Source organism: Pelodiscus sinensis, chromosome 2 (genome assembly GCF_049634645.1).
Source record: "Pelodiscus sinensis isolate JC-2024 chromosome 2, ASM4963464v1, whole genome shotgun sequence".
NCBI lineage: Eukaryota > Metazoa > Chordata > Testudines > Trionychidae > Pelodiscus > Pelodiscus sinensis.
The window spans coordinates 131996652-132013193 of NC_134712.1; the positions used below are offsets into that span (position 1 = coordinate 131996652).

The 16542-nt window shown below is 43.7% G+C and overlaps 1 protein-coding gene across 4 annotated transcripts in view; it reads right to left on the minus strand.

Annotated features, from left to right (window-relative positions):
- TRIO (trio Rho guanine nucleotide exchange factor) overlaps positions 1–16542 on the minus strand; it is a 412227-nt gene that overhangs the window by 124578 nt on the left and 271107 nt on the right. For all 4 annotated transcript variants that reach the window (XM_006117079.4, XM_075921462.1, XM_014570469.3 and 1 more), the window contains exons 29-31: positions 15044–15155; positions 11517–11707; positions 449–550 (exon numbers count right to left, since the gene is read on the minus strand). In XM_006117079.4, the coding sequence (XP_006117141.2) occupies positions 449–550; positions 11517–11707; positions 15044–15155 (405 nt within the window). The remainder of the gene's footprint in view (positions 1–448; positions 551–11516; positions 11708–15043; positions 15156–16542) is intronic.

The window sequence follows — 16542 nt, forward strand, 5'->3', positions numbered from 1 at the left end:
CACCTTAGAGGCTAACAACAAATGCAGATGGTATCATTAGCTTATAATACCGTCTACATTTGTTCTTAGTCTCTAAGGGTGTGTCTAGACTACAAGGTTTTGTCGACAAAACTATACCTTCATCTACACTATCGCTGCATTCTGTCAACAGTAAGTCAACAGAACATGGCAGTTTTCTCGACAGCGGTAAACGTCATTTTACAAGGAATAACGCCTTTTTTCGAAAGTACTCTGTCAAAAACGTAAGTACTCTGTCTAGATGTAGCCTCAGGTGGTGAAGAATTATTCATAGTTTTAAAAGTTTTTTCAATTACAGACTAACATGGCTACCCTTCACTTTTAAATCCTCAAGCAAGCGCAAAAAAAAAAAAAAACCCCAAAGAAAACTAATTAAACAACTCTTAAACAACCGATATAAGGAAGCACAAATACCTTCCTGAGAAGTTACCTTAAGCACAATTTTGTTGTCAGAAGTTGGTGTCCTTCCTACCCACAGTGCAAATTTGCATGGATCTCCTTCTACATGCTCTGTGACACCCAGCTCTGAAGTCTGGAAGTAAGAAAAATTGGTTAGGACTCCATGACAAGTTTTGCATAGGATTTATGGAAACTATTCTATTAAGATGAACATACATTCCCAAAATACTTCTATGCATTCAAAAGTTCTTCAGCACTTTTGCATTTTTGAGAACACTATTTGTTGGCTTTTTTGCTTACAAATACAACAATTTTCAGCAAACGGCTTCCAATATTAGTATACAAAGGAATAAAAACTTGTCATTGAAATTCTATGGTCTGATTTTTCACCGACATCCTCATTACTCAAAGTATCAATTTCCCAGGTTACAAATTAAGCAGCTCCTGTTCTTGCTGATTTCAGTTAAGAGACCATAGCCATTATTATAGCAGGTAAAGAATAGTATTCTTGCCTGGAAATTCATAGGTTAACAAGAGAAATTTTTCTTTATGTTTAAAATTCTAATCTCTTTCCTAAGAAATCACGTCTAATGTGTTACCTTTCCTCCACTATAAAGGAAGTAATTCAGAAATTGGATAACTTCCAAGTTCACCTCCATGTAAGTAACCTCAAAGTGAAGTTACTTACTGTAGCATTCTTAGATGTGATGCAGACATGTACTCCAAATAGGTGCCTGCATGCACCAGAGCTGGAGACTTTGGCCTAGCAGTTTCTGTAGAGGGGTCGCATACATGCCTCATGGCTGTGGCCCATCCCCGTTTAGATGAGGTGGCACCACCCAAACCCCCTCAGTCTCTGTACACTGGGAAGACTTCAGTGCAGAGAGGGGATCGCAGGTGGGCCGTGCAATAATGACTGCATCTTATCTTGAATATTCAGTTACAGTAAGTAACTATTTCTTCTTCGAGTAGATGCAGATTTGCATTCCAGGTTGGTGACCAGCAACAGTTCCTCCATTCGGAAGCAGGGCTCAGAGTCTACATAAATAAGGACTTCAGGACTGATCTTCCGACATTACTGTCTGCTCTGGAAGAAGTAGTGATTGCATAATGGTCCATAAATGTATCTATGTACATAGAAAAATGTATCTATAGACAACTGTGGCCACTCAGCAAGTCCAGTATGGAAATGTTATTAAGGAATGCCACCAATGTTGTCTTCACGCTCCCTGAATGTGCCTGCATCTGCTGGGGTGGGCGTAGCTTTTGTATTTCAAACACAGTCTTGCATTATCCTCCTAGACCAGGGGCGTAGACCTTTTTTGGGCTGGGGCCACACACAAGTGAGAAGCAAAACAATATCAAACAACCCCCCCAATCCAGAACCCTAACTGACCTGGCCATCAAATGAGAAAGAGAGAAGAAAAAAAAAACCTCACAGACATAGCCCCCAATTAAAAAGCAGGGAAAAACAAGACACTCCCATCAAGCTGCAGCCTTACAGGGTGGGGAGGCACCGAGGCTCAGGGTTTATCCCAGGACTGGATTAACCCTTCTGGGAGCCTAGGACTAGTAGATTTTGTGGGCCTCCCTTTAGAATCTGAGAATTGAGCAAAAAATGAGGGGTTTAGTGTCTGGGAGAAGGCTGCTGGGAAGCAGGCTAGGTGTAGGAGTGAGGACTCTTGGCAAGAAGTATGGTGCAGGAACAGGCTGAAAGCAGGAGTTTAGAGTCTGGAAGAGAGGGAGGGTGAGGCTGTGGGTGGGAGTGAGGGTATGGGAGTGGGGGGTCTGGGCAGGAATGGACAGGGGATTACAGTAACTATCTGGTGTAGCTTCCAGAGGGGCACAGGTACTCTGCACACTGCAGGGAAGCATTCCCTGCAGGCACTGCCCTCCACTGCTCTCACTGACCACAATTCCTGTCCAATAGTAGTGATAGTGTTGTGCCTGCATGGAGCGCTTCCCCATAGCGCAGAGATCTGCCTCCTACCCCCTGCCAGGCTGGATCTGGCCCGTGGCTTTCCTTGCCTGGGAGCTGGTGCTCCAGCCATGACATCACCCGTGTGGCTGGAGTACCAGCACAGGCTTGCACTGCTGGGAGAGGTGGGGAGCCCTGAACCTTGTGGGGGACTGGATAATGACAAGCTGCAGGCCAGATCCAGCCCGAGAGCCATTGGCTCCTCACCCCTGTTCTTGACGGTCTGTGCAGAGATTGCTTGCGCTTTCATGCAGCTCATGTGATATAAACAGGCCAGGCAAAGCACAACACTGTTCAGTCTTATTCAAATAGGCTAGATAGACTCTCACATATGGGGGCATTGAAATTTAGGTAAAAATTCAGGCAAATACACCGCTTGTTTCAAATGAAACTCAGAGACCACTGAATATAAACTTTGGTTTTGGCAGGAGTGTAAGCTTGTCCCTGGGGAACTGCACATAAGGGGGCTCAGTCATCAGGGCATGCAATTCACACACCTTCCTGGCTGAGGTAATGGCTTTCAAGAATGCTATTTTCTGTAGCCTGATCTGACAGTAGCTAGGTCCCAAATGTCGAATGTTATAAAGATCGAGGCACTGTAAAAGTGGGCCAGCCTGCCTGTAAAAGAATGAAGAGGAGGGAGTAAAAAAATAAACAACTGGAACAGTGCTTTAGACCCACCGAGTCAAAATGGGTGCTTAGCAGGCACTCAAGACAGGTGTGCAGAGCAGTCAGACTCTACTGCTTCCTCTTATGAGATCTCTCTCTATTCCTTGGAGAGGAAGGGCCCATATGGAGTGTTTCTGTGCCCAATAATGGCATCTCCGCATTGGGCATATCCCTCTAGAGCAGTGGTCTCCAACCTTTTCACACCCAAGATCACTTTTTAAGTCTCAGAACAGGCGAAGATCTACTGCCCCGCCCCTTCCTTGAAGCCCCGCCTACATTACATGAGGAAATCTAATGTAAATGTACTGCGCAGGTGCGCAGTTCAGAGAGGGCTCAAGAGCTACTCTTGGAGCCCCTGAGATCTACCGGTAGCTCGCGATCTACTGGTTGGTGACCACGGCTCTAGAGACTTCAAGGTAGCCCATGAAAGAATTCAGGGTGTAATCAGTTTCGTCCAAAACAAGGTTCAACCATCAAATGGCAAGCCCTCAATGCCAAGATGGGCCTCCAATGTGATCCCTGGGTTCTGGAGCCAGGAAGTCCTCTACATAGTAATTGCCTAGGCCATGGCCTGGGCTGAAGTGAAGTGCACGTTGCAGACACATTTTAACCACCAAACAGCCTACAGTGAGAAATGCCTGAAATTCATCGTGGAAAGCCTTAGCTGCCAACTGCTCCTCAAATTTGTCCACAGCCAATAAACTCAGGAAGTCATATTTCGCACTAAGGTTTGCTGGTACACAATCCTTACCTGTAGTGATGATGAGTATCTTCCTGACTAGAGGGGTCCAGGCCCTTTCAGTTTCTATCCCTGAGGGAGGACTTCAATTTGCCCTTCCAAGTCCTGTCAATGCTGTGACCATCTAAGAGCTCTGGGACAGGTGTGACCAACACAAAATACGCTCAGCCACCAGTGATATTGAGATTAGTGTACTCCAAAGAGACTTCACAGGCTCAATGAATGCCTTATTAATTTGGAGGGCTGCTCTCTCAGGGACAGTGGCCTGGACCATGTCCATCAATTTATGGGCATTCTACTAAAAAAAACTCCATCTGAGAACCCAGGGACAAGGCTACTTGAGAAAAAGTCCTGAAGTTCTCTGAAAGGCAGGGGAGAATGAACCTGGCAACACTGTATTGCCCATAAATGAGGATGAGGTTGGACCAGAGGCTCCTGAGGCAGCATTTCCATACAGGGAAACTCTGGTGGCCCCACAGGAAGGGGAACCCTGGCAGCCACGAATACTGCATGAGCAGGCAATCTCACTCTTGAGACAATAAGCAAGGTGACTAGAAGTGAGCAGCCAATGCTATGGGTGAGGCATTGGTGGTCAGTACTTGCTGGGCCAAGGGCCTCCATCTCAGCCACAGGGCACATGATGATCTTGGAAGTCAAATTGGTCTACTGATGGCCTCTGAAACCCCTCAGGTGAAGCAGAATGGGAGAATGAGAAGCCTGAACCCTAGAGACTTGGGAGGACCTACTTCAGAGGCAGCCAACAGGCATAGTCTGAAAGGATGTCAAAGATCAGCACTGCTGATGTTGTTGGTACCACTTGTGCCAAAAAGGTCAGTGCCGTAGGCAAGGTCTGTCCTGGTGTAAACAACAATACTAGAGCACCTCTATGCCTTGATGTTGACAGGGGTGGCAACATCCACATAACCGTCTGCAGTACCAATGAAGAGGAAGGCCCTAGTACTGAGGAGCTTCATACTCCCTCTGGTACCATGTCGATACCAACCCCAAGATGGGTTCTTTGGCATGAGGTACTGATTTGTTGGCATGCACCAACTGAGCGCCATCACAGGTGTCAGGCCCACCAAGTCTTGGACCTGTGGCGATGATGGGACCAAAAGGCAGAGTAGGTCTGCCACAACCTGGTATGTTGACATCACTTAAACTTGGTGCTGAACTCAACAGATGCACAGAGGCCAGACTTGGAGTCGATGGTATGGGCTGTACTGAGTAAGGATCAGAGTCACTTGTGTCAAACCACATTCTCTCTCAGGAGACGGGGAGAAGTCATTCTGGAACATGGTGCACTCCTGATTGGTCTCACATGACAGCCTCTTTAGTGCCCACAACAGAGAACTCCTTCTTCACCTCTTTGGAGATGCCCCCTGACCTGTAACATCCTGCAGCTTCTTGAATTAGATGGTGATCTGTGGTCCAGGAAGGTCTTGTCACTGGGTCAGGCCTCATGGCCTGTTCAAGCAGGTATTGCATAGGGCACAGTCCACCATCTGAGTCCTTTTCTCAAAAAAATCTTCAGATCAAACAATGCTCCTTAAGGTGCCCTTTGCCAAGGCAAAACAAGCACCAGGTGGCTATTGTTAGGAAACACCACCCCACACGAATGACAATCCTTGAACCCTTTGGGTATGTCTACACTACGAAGTTAATTCGAACTAACAGATGTTAGTTCGAATTAACTTTCATAGGCGCTACACTAGCGCTCCGCTAGTTCGAACTTAATTCGAACTAGCGGAGCGCTTAGTTCGAACTAGGTAAACCTCATTGTACGAGGACTAAGCCTAGTTCGAACTTACTAGTTCGAATTAAGGGGTGTGTAGCCCCTTAATACGAACTAGTGGGAGGCTAGCCCTCCCCAGGTTTCCCTGGTGGCTACTCTGGCCAACACCAGGGAAACTTGTCTGCCCCCCTCCTGGCCACGGACCCCTTAAAGGGGCACGGGCTGGCTACGGTGCCCGTGCCAGATGAAAGCCTGCCAGCACCCAGCCAGCAGACCCTGCACCTGGCACGGATTGAGCCACCCACCAGATGCCCCCGAGCCCTCCCCCTCTTCCCGGGGGTGGCTCCCGGGAGCTTGCCCGGGACCGCAAGAGACGGGCACCCGCCTGGGCTAGTGCGGACATCGTGGACCTCGTCCATGATCTCCGCACTAGACACAGGAAAGTGGCCGTCTAGGGCAGGAGAGCTGCCAGCCTGGCCACCCAGGAGCAGGTGTGCAAGAGAATCAAGGGGGTCCACTGAGACCCCCGACCCTGAGCCCTGAGCTTACAATGGCCATACTGGGTCAGACCGAAGGTCCATCTAGCCCAGTAGCCTGTCTGCCGACAGTGGCCAACCCTCGAGACCCTGGAGGGGATGGACTGAAGACAGTGACCAAGCCATTTGTCTCGTGCCATCCCTCTCCAGCCTTCCACAAACCTTGGGCAGGGACACCATTCCTACCCCCTGGCTAATACCACTCCATGGACCCAGCCTCCATCACTTTATCTCACTTCCCTTTAAACTCTGTTCTAGTTCTAGCCTTCACAGCCTCCTGCAGCAAGGAGTTCCACAGGTTGACTCTTTGCTTTGTGAAGAACAACTTTCTGTTACTAGTTTGAAGCCTGCTACCCATTCCTTTCCTTTGGTGTCCTCTAGTCCTTCTATTATGGGAACTAATGAAGAACTTTTCTTGATGCACCCTCTCCACCCCACTCATGCTTTTATAGACCTCTATCATATCCCCCCTCAGTCTCCTCTTTTCTAAGCTGAGAAGTCCCAGTCTCTTTAGCCTCTCTTCATATGGGACCTGTTCCAAACCTCTGATCATTTTAGTTGCCCTCCCCTTTCCCACCCTCTCTCTTCCCCTCTCCCACCTGCTTTTCCCACTCTCCCCCAGTTTTGTTCGATAAAGACAGATTCCATTTTGGAAGACACGGTATCTTTATTTTGTACATCAGGAAGGGGGGCTAGGGAGGGGTAAGTGGAAGGAGGTGAGGGAGGAATGGGGCACGAGCCCCCGATGGGGAGGACTGGGCTGGCTCTGCAGGCTTCTGGGGGTGGAAGCTCTCCTGCACCCCCCCGATTGCCCCCTCTCCCCAGATGGCAGCCTGCGGCAAGTGCAGCCGGGCTGATGGCCGAGTGCTGTGATGTGCCCAGTGTGGGTACTCCGGGCACTCCAAGCCAGGACTGCTTTACAAGCGGGGCACCCCTGAGAACTGTCTGTCCGGGGTGGGAGTCAGGACCCTTTAAGCACAGCCCTCGGCTAGCCTGAGACAGCATTTCCACGCTCTAAGTTCTCCTCTGATGCCCTGCCGGCACTGCTTCCGGCCATCCTTAAGCCCGGTTCAGGGTCCACTTAATGTGGCCATGCTAGTTCGAATTAGTAAAACGCTAATTCGAACTAGTTTTTTAGTCTGGATCCGTTAGTTCGAATTAGCTTAGTTCGAATTAACTAATTCGAACTAAGTTAGTTTGAATTAACGTTGTAGTGTAGACATACCCTCAAAGATTAAGTATTGGCTTCAGGACCTTGTACAGAATTACTATCCAATAACTTGTTTTTCTCTTTCCATTTGGTGTATGATCTAAAATGTCCATTAGTCTCTCCTTTAGCAATACAAAAAAGATTTAAACCGAGGGAACTAGAACATAAATTAGGAAATACAAATCAAATTGCAAGATGTCTGACTCTTGAAATGTCAAAATTGAAGGTCGTTAAGTGTGGTTATGGCTTAAATGTAAGTAATATAAAGTTAATTGTTACATGCATAATGGAAACACTCTTTTCCTATATGCATAAAACACTACTAGCATAAACATACTGACTGCAGAGTGCCCGGAATGTAAGAGCATGGGAGGCACTACTTTTTTTTTTTTCTCTCTCTAAAAGTATTTCAACATTACTTGCTTTTGTGGCCTTGGTCAAATCAGTTCAACTCAATGCTTTGTCATCCACATATGGAAAGTGGGCCCTATTTACCTCATCTGGGTACTTAATGTCTGCACAACACTTTTATTTCAAAGTATAAAATATATTTCATTGGTCTATGAACAATCTTTGCATTTGCCAATATGCTATACCATGCAAATACTTGAAGGGTATATTAACACGTAACACTGTAATTAAAAGTATCAGAAAAGTATTTTTGAAGTTAATTTTAAGAAGTCATTAGTGACATTTGGAAAAGCAATCCCTGTGTGTATCATAGGGACACTGGTGTTGAAAAGCCACATCCTCAGATACTGCTCACTCAGAGGACAAAAATATTGGGAAAAATCTGAAAAATTTAAACAGGGTACAGAAAGAAATATAAACACGAAATAAAGTATCAGAAGAGAACAAAAAACCCTTAGTATTATAGAAGTCCACTGCATGTCTCAAACTAAGACAAGAAATGGAATAATTTACTTTCAGAGGCAAGTTCTAAGTATACATTTTAGTTAAGAAAATAACTTGCATTCTAAAGTTAAAGTAAAGTTTTAAAAATAATTTAGAAAGACTCTAAGTACAGGTACTGCACTTGCCCCCAAGTCCTGCCAATTTTTATAAACTTACAAATCAAATTTTTCTGTATTTTTTCAAACTAATGTCTCTCCTCCATCTAGTCCAAGAAACTGTTTATTCATAAAGTGCTATAAAGTGTGCCCTGTGAAACTGAAATAAATGAAAAATAAATTTTCTGCCGTAAATCCTTTTAGTTATTTGACAGTGATTTCAGCTATTGCTGTCACAATGCTGGATAAAGAATAGCTGCATGTTTTTCAATTGGTGATATTCCTTTATTTTCACTTTTTTGTAGTTAAATGTACAGGTTGGACCTCACGGGTCCAGCACCCTGGGAACCTGACTGGTCCCGAACAAGGGGATTTTCTGGACCAGGAAAAGTCCCTCCCCTCATGGCTGTGCTGCCACTGGCCTAGGCTCCAGCTTGCCCCCTTTGCTGCCGGGGGCTCTCCCTGGCTCCGCTGCTGCTGGGGCCAGAGCGCCACGGCCAGAGCTCAGCAACCATCTGGCTCCGCGGCTGGGGCAGGAGTGGAGGGATGGGGCGAGATCTCCCTGGCTGCCACTGGGGCTGGAGTTTCCTGGCTGCTGGAGCCCGGATACCTGGGCCAGAGATCTCTGGCTGGGGCTGGAGGTCCATGGCCAGACTCAAGCTCCCTAGACGCCGGTGCCCCTTACGGCACTCCTGACCCGTTGCCAGACCTCCCTCTTTCTGGGCTCTGTGGTCCATGAACATCTGTGGTCCATGCCAGACCACAGAGCAAGGAGTCCTGGTTAAGGGAGGTCCAACCTTAGTAATTCAGTTATCAATCTGATTTTGAGACAAGCAATGTACATTTATATTTCTTGTTAATTCTTTTGCTCTCTTTCTTCAACTTAATCCCCAGGGTATTATCTTGACGATTTCCTCGTTAGATCTGGTTAGAAATGGAATTTTTCAACAAAAACAAAACAAAAACAGAGGGATTTAGGGGGTTGGTTTTTTTTTTTTTTGCCAAAAATGTCTACAGAAAATGTCAAATTTCTATCTAAATACCTGAAAAAGGAAATAATCAGTTTTCAGTCAAAAAGTTTTTGATTTTTCTATGAAAATTCAATATTTTCCATGAAAAGCAACCACTGGATGTGAAAAATTTCCCACAGAACATGGGTTTTTGACGAAACCGGTGTAAGCAGAAAATTTTCCACAAGCGCTAATCCTACTTCTGTCTTTATGATTACCAATTCCATAAACACACAACAATGTTTCCCTCTCACAGACTAATAATGGCAAAGGACAGATTGACTGTCATGCAGGATTGGGCACAAGGAAGACAGTACACTGCCTTCTATTACATATGAAAAATGTGGCAGCAAACCAAAGCATTTAGGTATCAACTCTCAACACATCTGTATCTTTGCCAGATACAAGATGGTTAATTTTAAATAGAAAGTGCTGCGATTTCACAGGAAAGCTACAGAACATTATTTATGTGCATGAGCAGAAATTGTCCTAGGAACTCTATCATCCAAACCTGTTCTGATTCCAAACTCTTATTACATTTACATTTTCAAACTGTTCCTCCTGTTGCATATTAAGAGTTTTTTTGTAAATTTATTTTATGTGATCTATTCCTCTTATCAGGCAGGATGCTGCAGAGCATCACAAACTGCACCTTAGAGTCTTTATTTGGCACAGTGCAATATGAGACATCTGCATTGGACAGGAAGCTCAGTTCTGGGATTGTTTTAGATATTAGTAATACTGACAAATCTCATTTTGCTTCCTAACATTTAGCCAGGTAAGGAAGAAATTTTATGCAGTTCAATGGGCTAATAAACCAACTTCTCATCCCTAGAAACTTCAAACCATGGTTTAGATCCCAAAACAGTTTAGTTGTCTCAATAAAGGTCCTACAGATGGAGATGACTGGCAGCCTATGCCCTCAGGAAATTTGGAGGACCAGGATAATGAGGGGTGGGTGAGCTTTCTTGTGTTTTGAGTAGTTCACAATTGAGGTACAGTGACAGGTTGCAGTTTGTGTAAGGAAGCAGCTCTCACGGTGTTTTCCCAGCAGCCACCGTGGCTCTGAGAGCTACTAACAGAAGCTGACAACTGACATGACAGCATTGCAAGGGACAGAGTTTATTTTTCAGTACTTGTCCTACAAGTGGCTTTTCTTTCCAGGTAAAGCCTTAGCAGCAGAGATCACATGAGGAGCTCAAGCTAACGATTTCCCCGTGTCAGCTTCATGTGGGACACAAAGTACGTTTTGCGCAATGAAGGTATTTAACATCAGCCTCACTTAAATAAAGTGGATGTTTAGGTCATATTGTACTTGTTCTCCCAATCTGTCCCAGAGGGTAGGATTTGCAGGTGATTGATGCTGATAGACATGTGGGGTGGACAGGGTAGGAACCGAGAGACTGCTTTGTACTAATTTGAACCTTTCTCTGAATTACTGGTTTAGACCAGGATTGCCAAAGAAAGTAAGTTAGATACTTATCTAACTTACGCTCCATTTAAAAATCCCAGTCTCTGTTTTTTAAACTTTATAATTCTAGCCAAAATGTATGATAAGGGCATTTTATAAAATTAAAACAATGATTTATGTTTATGTCTTTCCACAGATCATAAACAGAACTATCTGGAGTCAATGAAATACTGTTTGCAGGCAGTGTTCAATTGAACTGAAAGACCAGAACATAATACTGAAGCTATTATTATGGAGTTCTGTGTTCCATAATGCCGAGTGCAAGTATTTAATTTATTTTATTTCAGAATCGACAGACTCTTATCTTTGTAGAGCTGATCAGGAGATCTGGGTGTTTCTGTAACTGCAATGGCTAATGACTAAATATGACTACTAATTCTGTCAGCTAAATCCATGTTTAAAAACTCATTTAGTCTTATAAAATGCATCCTACATAACAATCACCTGTACAATGGATAAATACAAAACTGTTATAGACTGAATTAATCTAAAATTCACTTTCACCTCCACATGGTCCATGAGGGCTAATTTCTCTATTTCAACAAACCGTTCTTCTCAGAAACACAGCAAGATAGTAAGCCTAACCGCTTACTTTAAAAAGTGAAATGGGAGCTACAGATATGTTTCCAAGTCATGCTTAAGTCATCTGAATACACTTGCTTATTACTTTTGGGTTACAGTTGGATACAAATTCTTGAATGTTCTGGGCACAACAATCTTCTGTTGTTTTCTCATACTTACAAACAATTTGCTCTTGTATATGTACTTGCTCCTCCCACTGGAGTCCTTCACCTCTTTACTGAAGACCAAGGACATCTCAAAGAGGAAGAGGTGCCTCTCACGACCCTTTCGGATTAAAGTTTTGGGGTCCCAAACTTGGAAGGATTCCTGAAGGATGAGCTCTCCCTGAGATTCAATATTCTCATCAAACCCTACAAAACCAGCAAAGACAGACAAGGTGAAGCTGAAAATTAAAAGTGGGAACACTAAAAACATACCATGCTTTATCAAATAATTCCATCACCCTCTGTTTTCTAATTAAATTTAGTATTTTTAATAGAGAGGGTTCCATGAGCTTAGGGTATGCTTTACAGTTCAAAGCCAAATCATAACTCAAGTTTATGTTTCGATTCAACAGCTGAAAGGTCTTGTGAACGGTTCTGATAAGATTCCTGCCACAAATGATACGTCTCCAAAATCAGCTTCTCATAGACAACCCCCATCATGAAGTTAAAACTTTTCTTACAAGGATTCTGCCACTTTAGGCTGAAGTCTGTAAAACTATTTTGTTGGGTGGTTTGCAAGTCTCCTAAAGCCAGATAAGACTTTAACCTCATTAGAGAGAAAGCCAGGACAATAGGAGTCGATTTTAAAGTAGCGGATACAAATTTGCACCTTCTTTTTCTAAGAAGTCCAACTAGATTTATTCTAACTACAATGCTAAGGAACTGATTGACCTGAGCTGCACATTCCTACTTGGGATTGACACATCCTTAGAATTTAGGGTACTTATTATGAGCATGGTCAGGCTCATCTCTTTCAAAAAAGAGGAACATAATTTGAAGAAAGATTTCTGGCAAGCACAGTTTAACCAATGCATTTCTCAGTCCAGGCCAATAACATCTTTTTCTTTTCTTTTTTTTTTTTAAATAAAAGGTCAATAACTACTATAGAAACAATACACACCTCAGAAATCTCTCAGATCACAGCAAAAGTGGTATTCAAGTCCCCTTTCCATCATTTAACAGTGAATTACATTTACTATACATTTAAGTGTAAAAAATATATAGCACAACTGCAGACAACCAGGGCCTAGACTACCATGACAGTATAAAACAATTTACATAGAGAAATACTATTCCAGTCTTCATTGTACACACACATCTTTGCTTCTCAAAGTACAGAACCACAACAATTTGTGTTTTATTAAGCCATTATACAAAAGGGATTCTTTATCATAAAGGGCAGCAATATGAAGAGTATCTGAAAGAAGTTGGATTAGGAAGTTAATTTAGGAGCCTCTTGAGATATAAAAGGAAATGTGTTCACTCACTAGATTCATCTACCATGGAATGACTCATAACTATACACATATGCTTCATGAAAGACACATTAGAATATTCTGTAGAGTCAGCCTACAGGCTCTAAGTGGTAAAGGATGAGCATTAATGCTTTTTTAGTATTCAAAAATCACACTGCATGTTTAACAAGGAATTTGGGACTGATTGCACAAACTTTCATTCACTTTAGCAATTCCATAAGAATATGGAGTGGAGGATTTTCAAAAGTAATTGCTTAGGAGTGTTTGGGTGCTCATAAGTCACTTAGATTTTGGAAATCTTATCTGAAGAGTTTTCAGTTTTTTTAATCAGAGTCCAACTCTATAGTAACAATAGTGTCAAAGAAAATGTAAATACTAGCCAAACCATCTGTGATAAATCCTTTATGCGCAATTTAAATCTGCTGTGGTCATGGGCTTATCAGTCTTTGTGATCGGCTGCTTTGTGTAACAGAGATTCCATCAAAGTTATCAAGTATGTGTGGGATCTTTTTAAGCAATACATGACCAAGAACAAACTATGAAATGGCTTTGGTCAAATGTCAATTCAAAGCATATGTAAGAAATTGAATCCAAATTTAATGCCTCCTATATTATGAATGTACATGATGTTTTCTGGCTCTCTCTCAGACTAAACTGGTTTATATTGCTTTTTTTTAAACTGTCAAAATATGTACTCTTTTTGAACCAGAAGTCAGTTATGAAACAGACTGCTTACAGATGTGAAAGCAACGACCTCCTGGAGATTATTACGTGATACATAGACCAGAACTATCTCTGGTGGATTTAATTTTTTTTAAACTTTCTTGATACTTTCTACATACTTTAATACTTTCTTTTTTGAACTTCAAAAAAAGTTCTGGCACTGGACGAGAAATGCAGCAGAGGTTATTTAGCTCAAGGTGTGAGCCCTCAGAATCCTTAAGTTGTAGAGCTAAATTAAACTTTTCAACTCTAAGTAAATGGATCCTTTTCAAGATGTAAAAAAACCTTTTTAATCAGAGATATTATTGCTTTTTGTCATCTGCTACTCTCTCTCTCTCTCTCTCTCTCTCTATTTATATATATATATATATAAAGTTTTCCTGTGGGATGACAGAGTGATGTCATCATGTCACTCTGAGTCCCACCTGCCTCCTTCCTCTCTTCCTGCTCAAGCCTGATCTTGCTGCTTCCACTTGCCACTTGGAATTCCTATTTAAACCAAGCCCCTACTCCCCTTCCTCTACTCCATGGGGCTTTTTCAACACCAAAAAAGATGGCACAGTTGCTGGCAGACCCCACATCGCAGCCATGACAGCCCAGGAGTGGGGAGGAGGGTACAATGCTCAGAACAGCAGCCCAGGGACAGGTACTAGGAGCAGGGCTCCCAATTGGGCTTATGTGTTAGGAGCGGGCTCTTGGGGAGCAGAGCGCAGTGCCCGATCACCCGGAGTCCGGCTGCTCCTGCGGAGATTCACACTGTCCTTAGCTGCTGTACTTAGCACAGATGCCAGGAGCACCCCTGAGATGCCCAGGGGAGCTGCCACACCAACTTACCCTGGGCTCTCTGGGCAGGGCTGGGGCAGTGAGCAGCACAGGTGGGACCATACGGGGGGATGGGGAGAAAAGGGACAGTGGCTCCCCGTGCTGCTGCTTTCCTTGCCTCAGCAGGCTGCAGTGCCCTAGAGCGCCACATGCATACAGCACTACCTGTGCCTCACTGTGCCCTATGTGGGGCAGCCAATCACCCCTGTGCTTCCCTGGATGCTGGGGTCAGAGCTGGGCCAAGTGTGCGCTGCAGTCAGCAAGGGGCGAGGGTTAGTGTTGGGGGGAAAGGGAAGGGAGCCCTGGGCTGGGGAGGGCAGGGGAAGGAGGGACAAGGGACCCAGGCTGGTGTGTGGGGGAGAAGGTGCCCAGGCTGGTGAAACCACTGCCTGACCCTCCCTGGTGGCTGGGGGGAGGGCTGGGGTTGCCTACCTCCCCTCCCTTGCAAGAGTGGGGCTGGTGAGCACAGTGAGCAGGGGGCTCAGCCCCTAGTACTTTTATAAAAAGAATGATTCAAATAAATCCATATTAAAAAAAAGAAAGACAACATATCAACATCATTAGCAAGTGAAAGCGACTAAGCAAACTTCCACTTTTGCCCTAAATGTCACTGACATCAAACCACATTTAAATAAGATTAGAATTTATTACACAAATGTATGTTGGCAAGTTTTAATTCTACCTTCCAGCATGCTGAGGTGCATGGCATCATTGGCTCGCTTTGGCACACTAAGCATTACCTCCAGGCCATCTTTAATCTCACCTTTACCTTCTTCACAGCAGGTGAGCAGCTCCTGCAGAAGATCAGCAGGTCATTATTAGCATAACATCTGTGTCTACAATGCATAAAGAAAAACAACAGAATTTGCTCTGGTGACCAAAGCAGTCCTGCCAGACACCCTTCAGCTCCCCTCAGACTTCAAGTGTCAACGTAGCATGCATATTCACAAAACGTGACCTGAATGGGTAGCAAGCGATTATATTTGTTTAGTTAACCATTCATACATTATTAAGTAAACTGATCCAAATATTAGAGTGTCTTTTAATACAATAGTGGTAAAGAAACAAGCTTTTGATGAAGTGATTTAATTTTTAATGTCTAATACTCAATAAAACGGCCTATACAGTGTTACATTACACTTGCAAATCTTCCAGAAGTTTTACGTTTGCTTGAAAACATACGTATATATAATGTACCAGTCAAAGGGATGTGCTTGAGCACTAGAAACTAGGGCCATAATCCTGCATTCTGATGCAACAGTTCTTATCCTTGTGCCCACGTGGAGTCCTCACTTGATTTTAGAATGAAATTACATCCAAGGCAGGCCTTTCTTAGTCTTGGACCATTTTGTAGCTAAACACCACAGGTTTTCCTTAGCTACAGCAAGTTTCTAAAATTTCTTTTCCCTTTAAAACATAAAGCTGTCTTATTGCTCATTCTTAGCCTATTTTTGCTACTTAACTTCTATTTAAGAACTGTCAACATAACAAATGCAAGAAATTAGAGAAGCAGACTTCAGAATTACGTGGCTTTAACATTGAAAGCTGAAACATACTTCAAGAACTTTCTGGACACAGGTTCTAAAAAAGACTAAAGCAACTTGGCCACTATGTGGAGAAATAACCAACTCCTCTGAAATTTCAATTGCCACTAATTTCCTGGCTCGTTCCTAGTGGCTCTTATTTATGCTCTTTCACATCTATCAAGTCTCCTTCCTTTGCCTGTTTCCTCTCTTTAAAATGCTGCTTTATTCCCTTACTTCACTGTGCAGGTAGTAGCAAAGCAACAGTGTATTAGAAGACTCCTCCATGAAGCATATAAACAGGATGCTTCACTTTGCTGATGTCCACGCAGCAGAACAGAATGAAAAGGCCAGAGAGAGGCACAATTTAAATTTAAATAAACTGTATAGGGAGTGGTGCAGAAATAAGACAAACGAGCAGCATGAGATAATGCACAAATCCTTGGAAACACAGAAAGAAGAAAAATAAACTTGATGTTCTCAGTTGGATACTTCCCTGAAAATGGGCAGCCTTAATTTTTTCCAGCCTTTCTTCAGCATATCTCCTTATATGATCTACTTTATGAAGTCCGGAGATAGGGCCAAAATGTATGCCCAGCCTTGATTTACAGTCCCTTCAGATTTCAGGCACAGGGAGGGGGGTTGGATTAGGAACGCT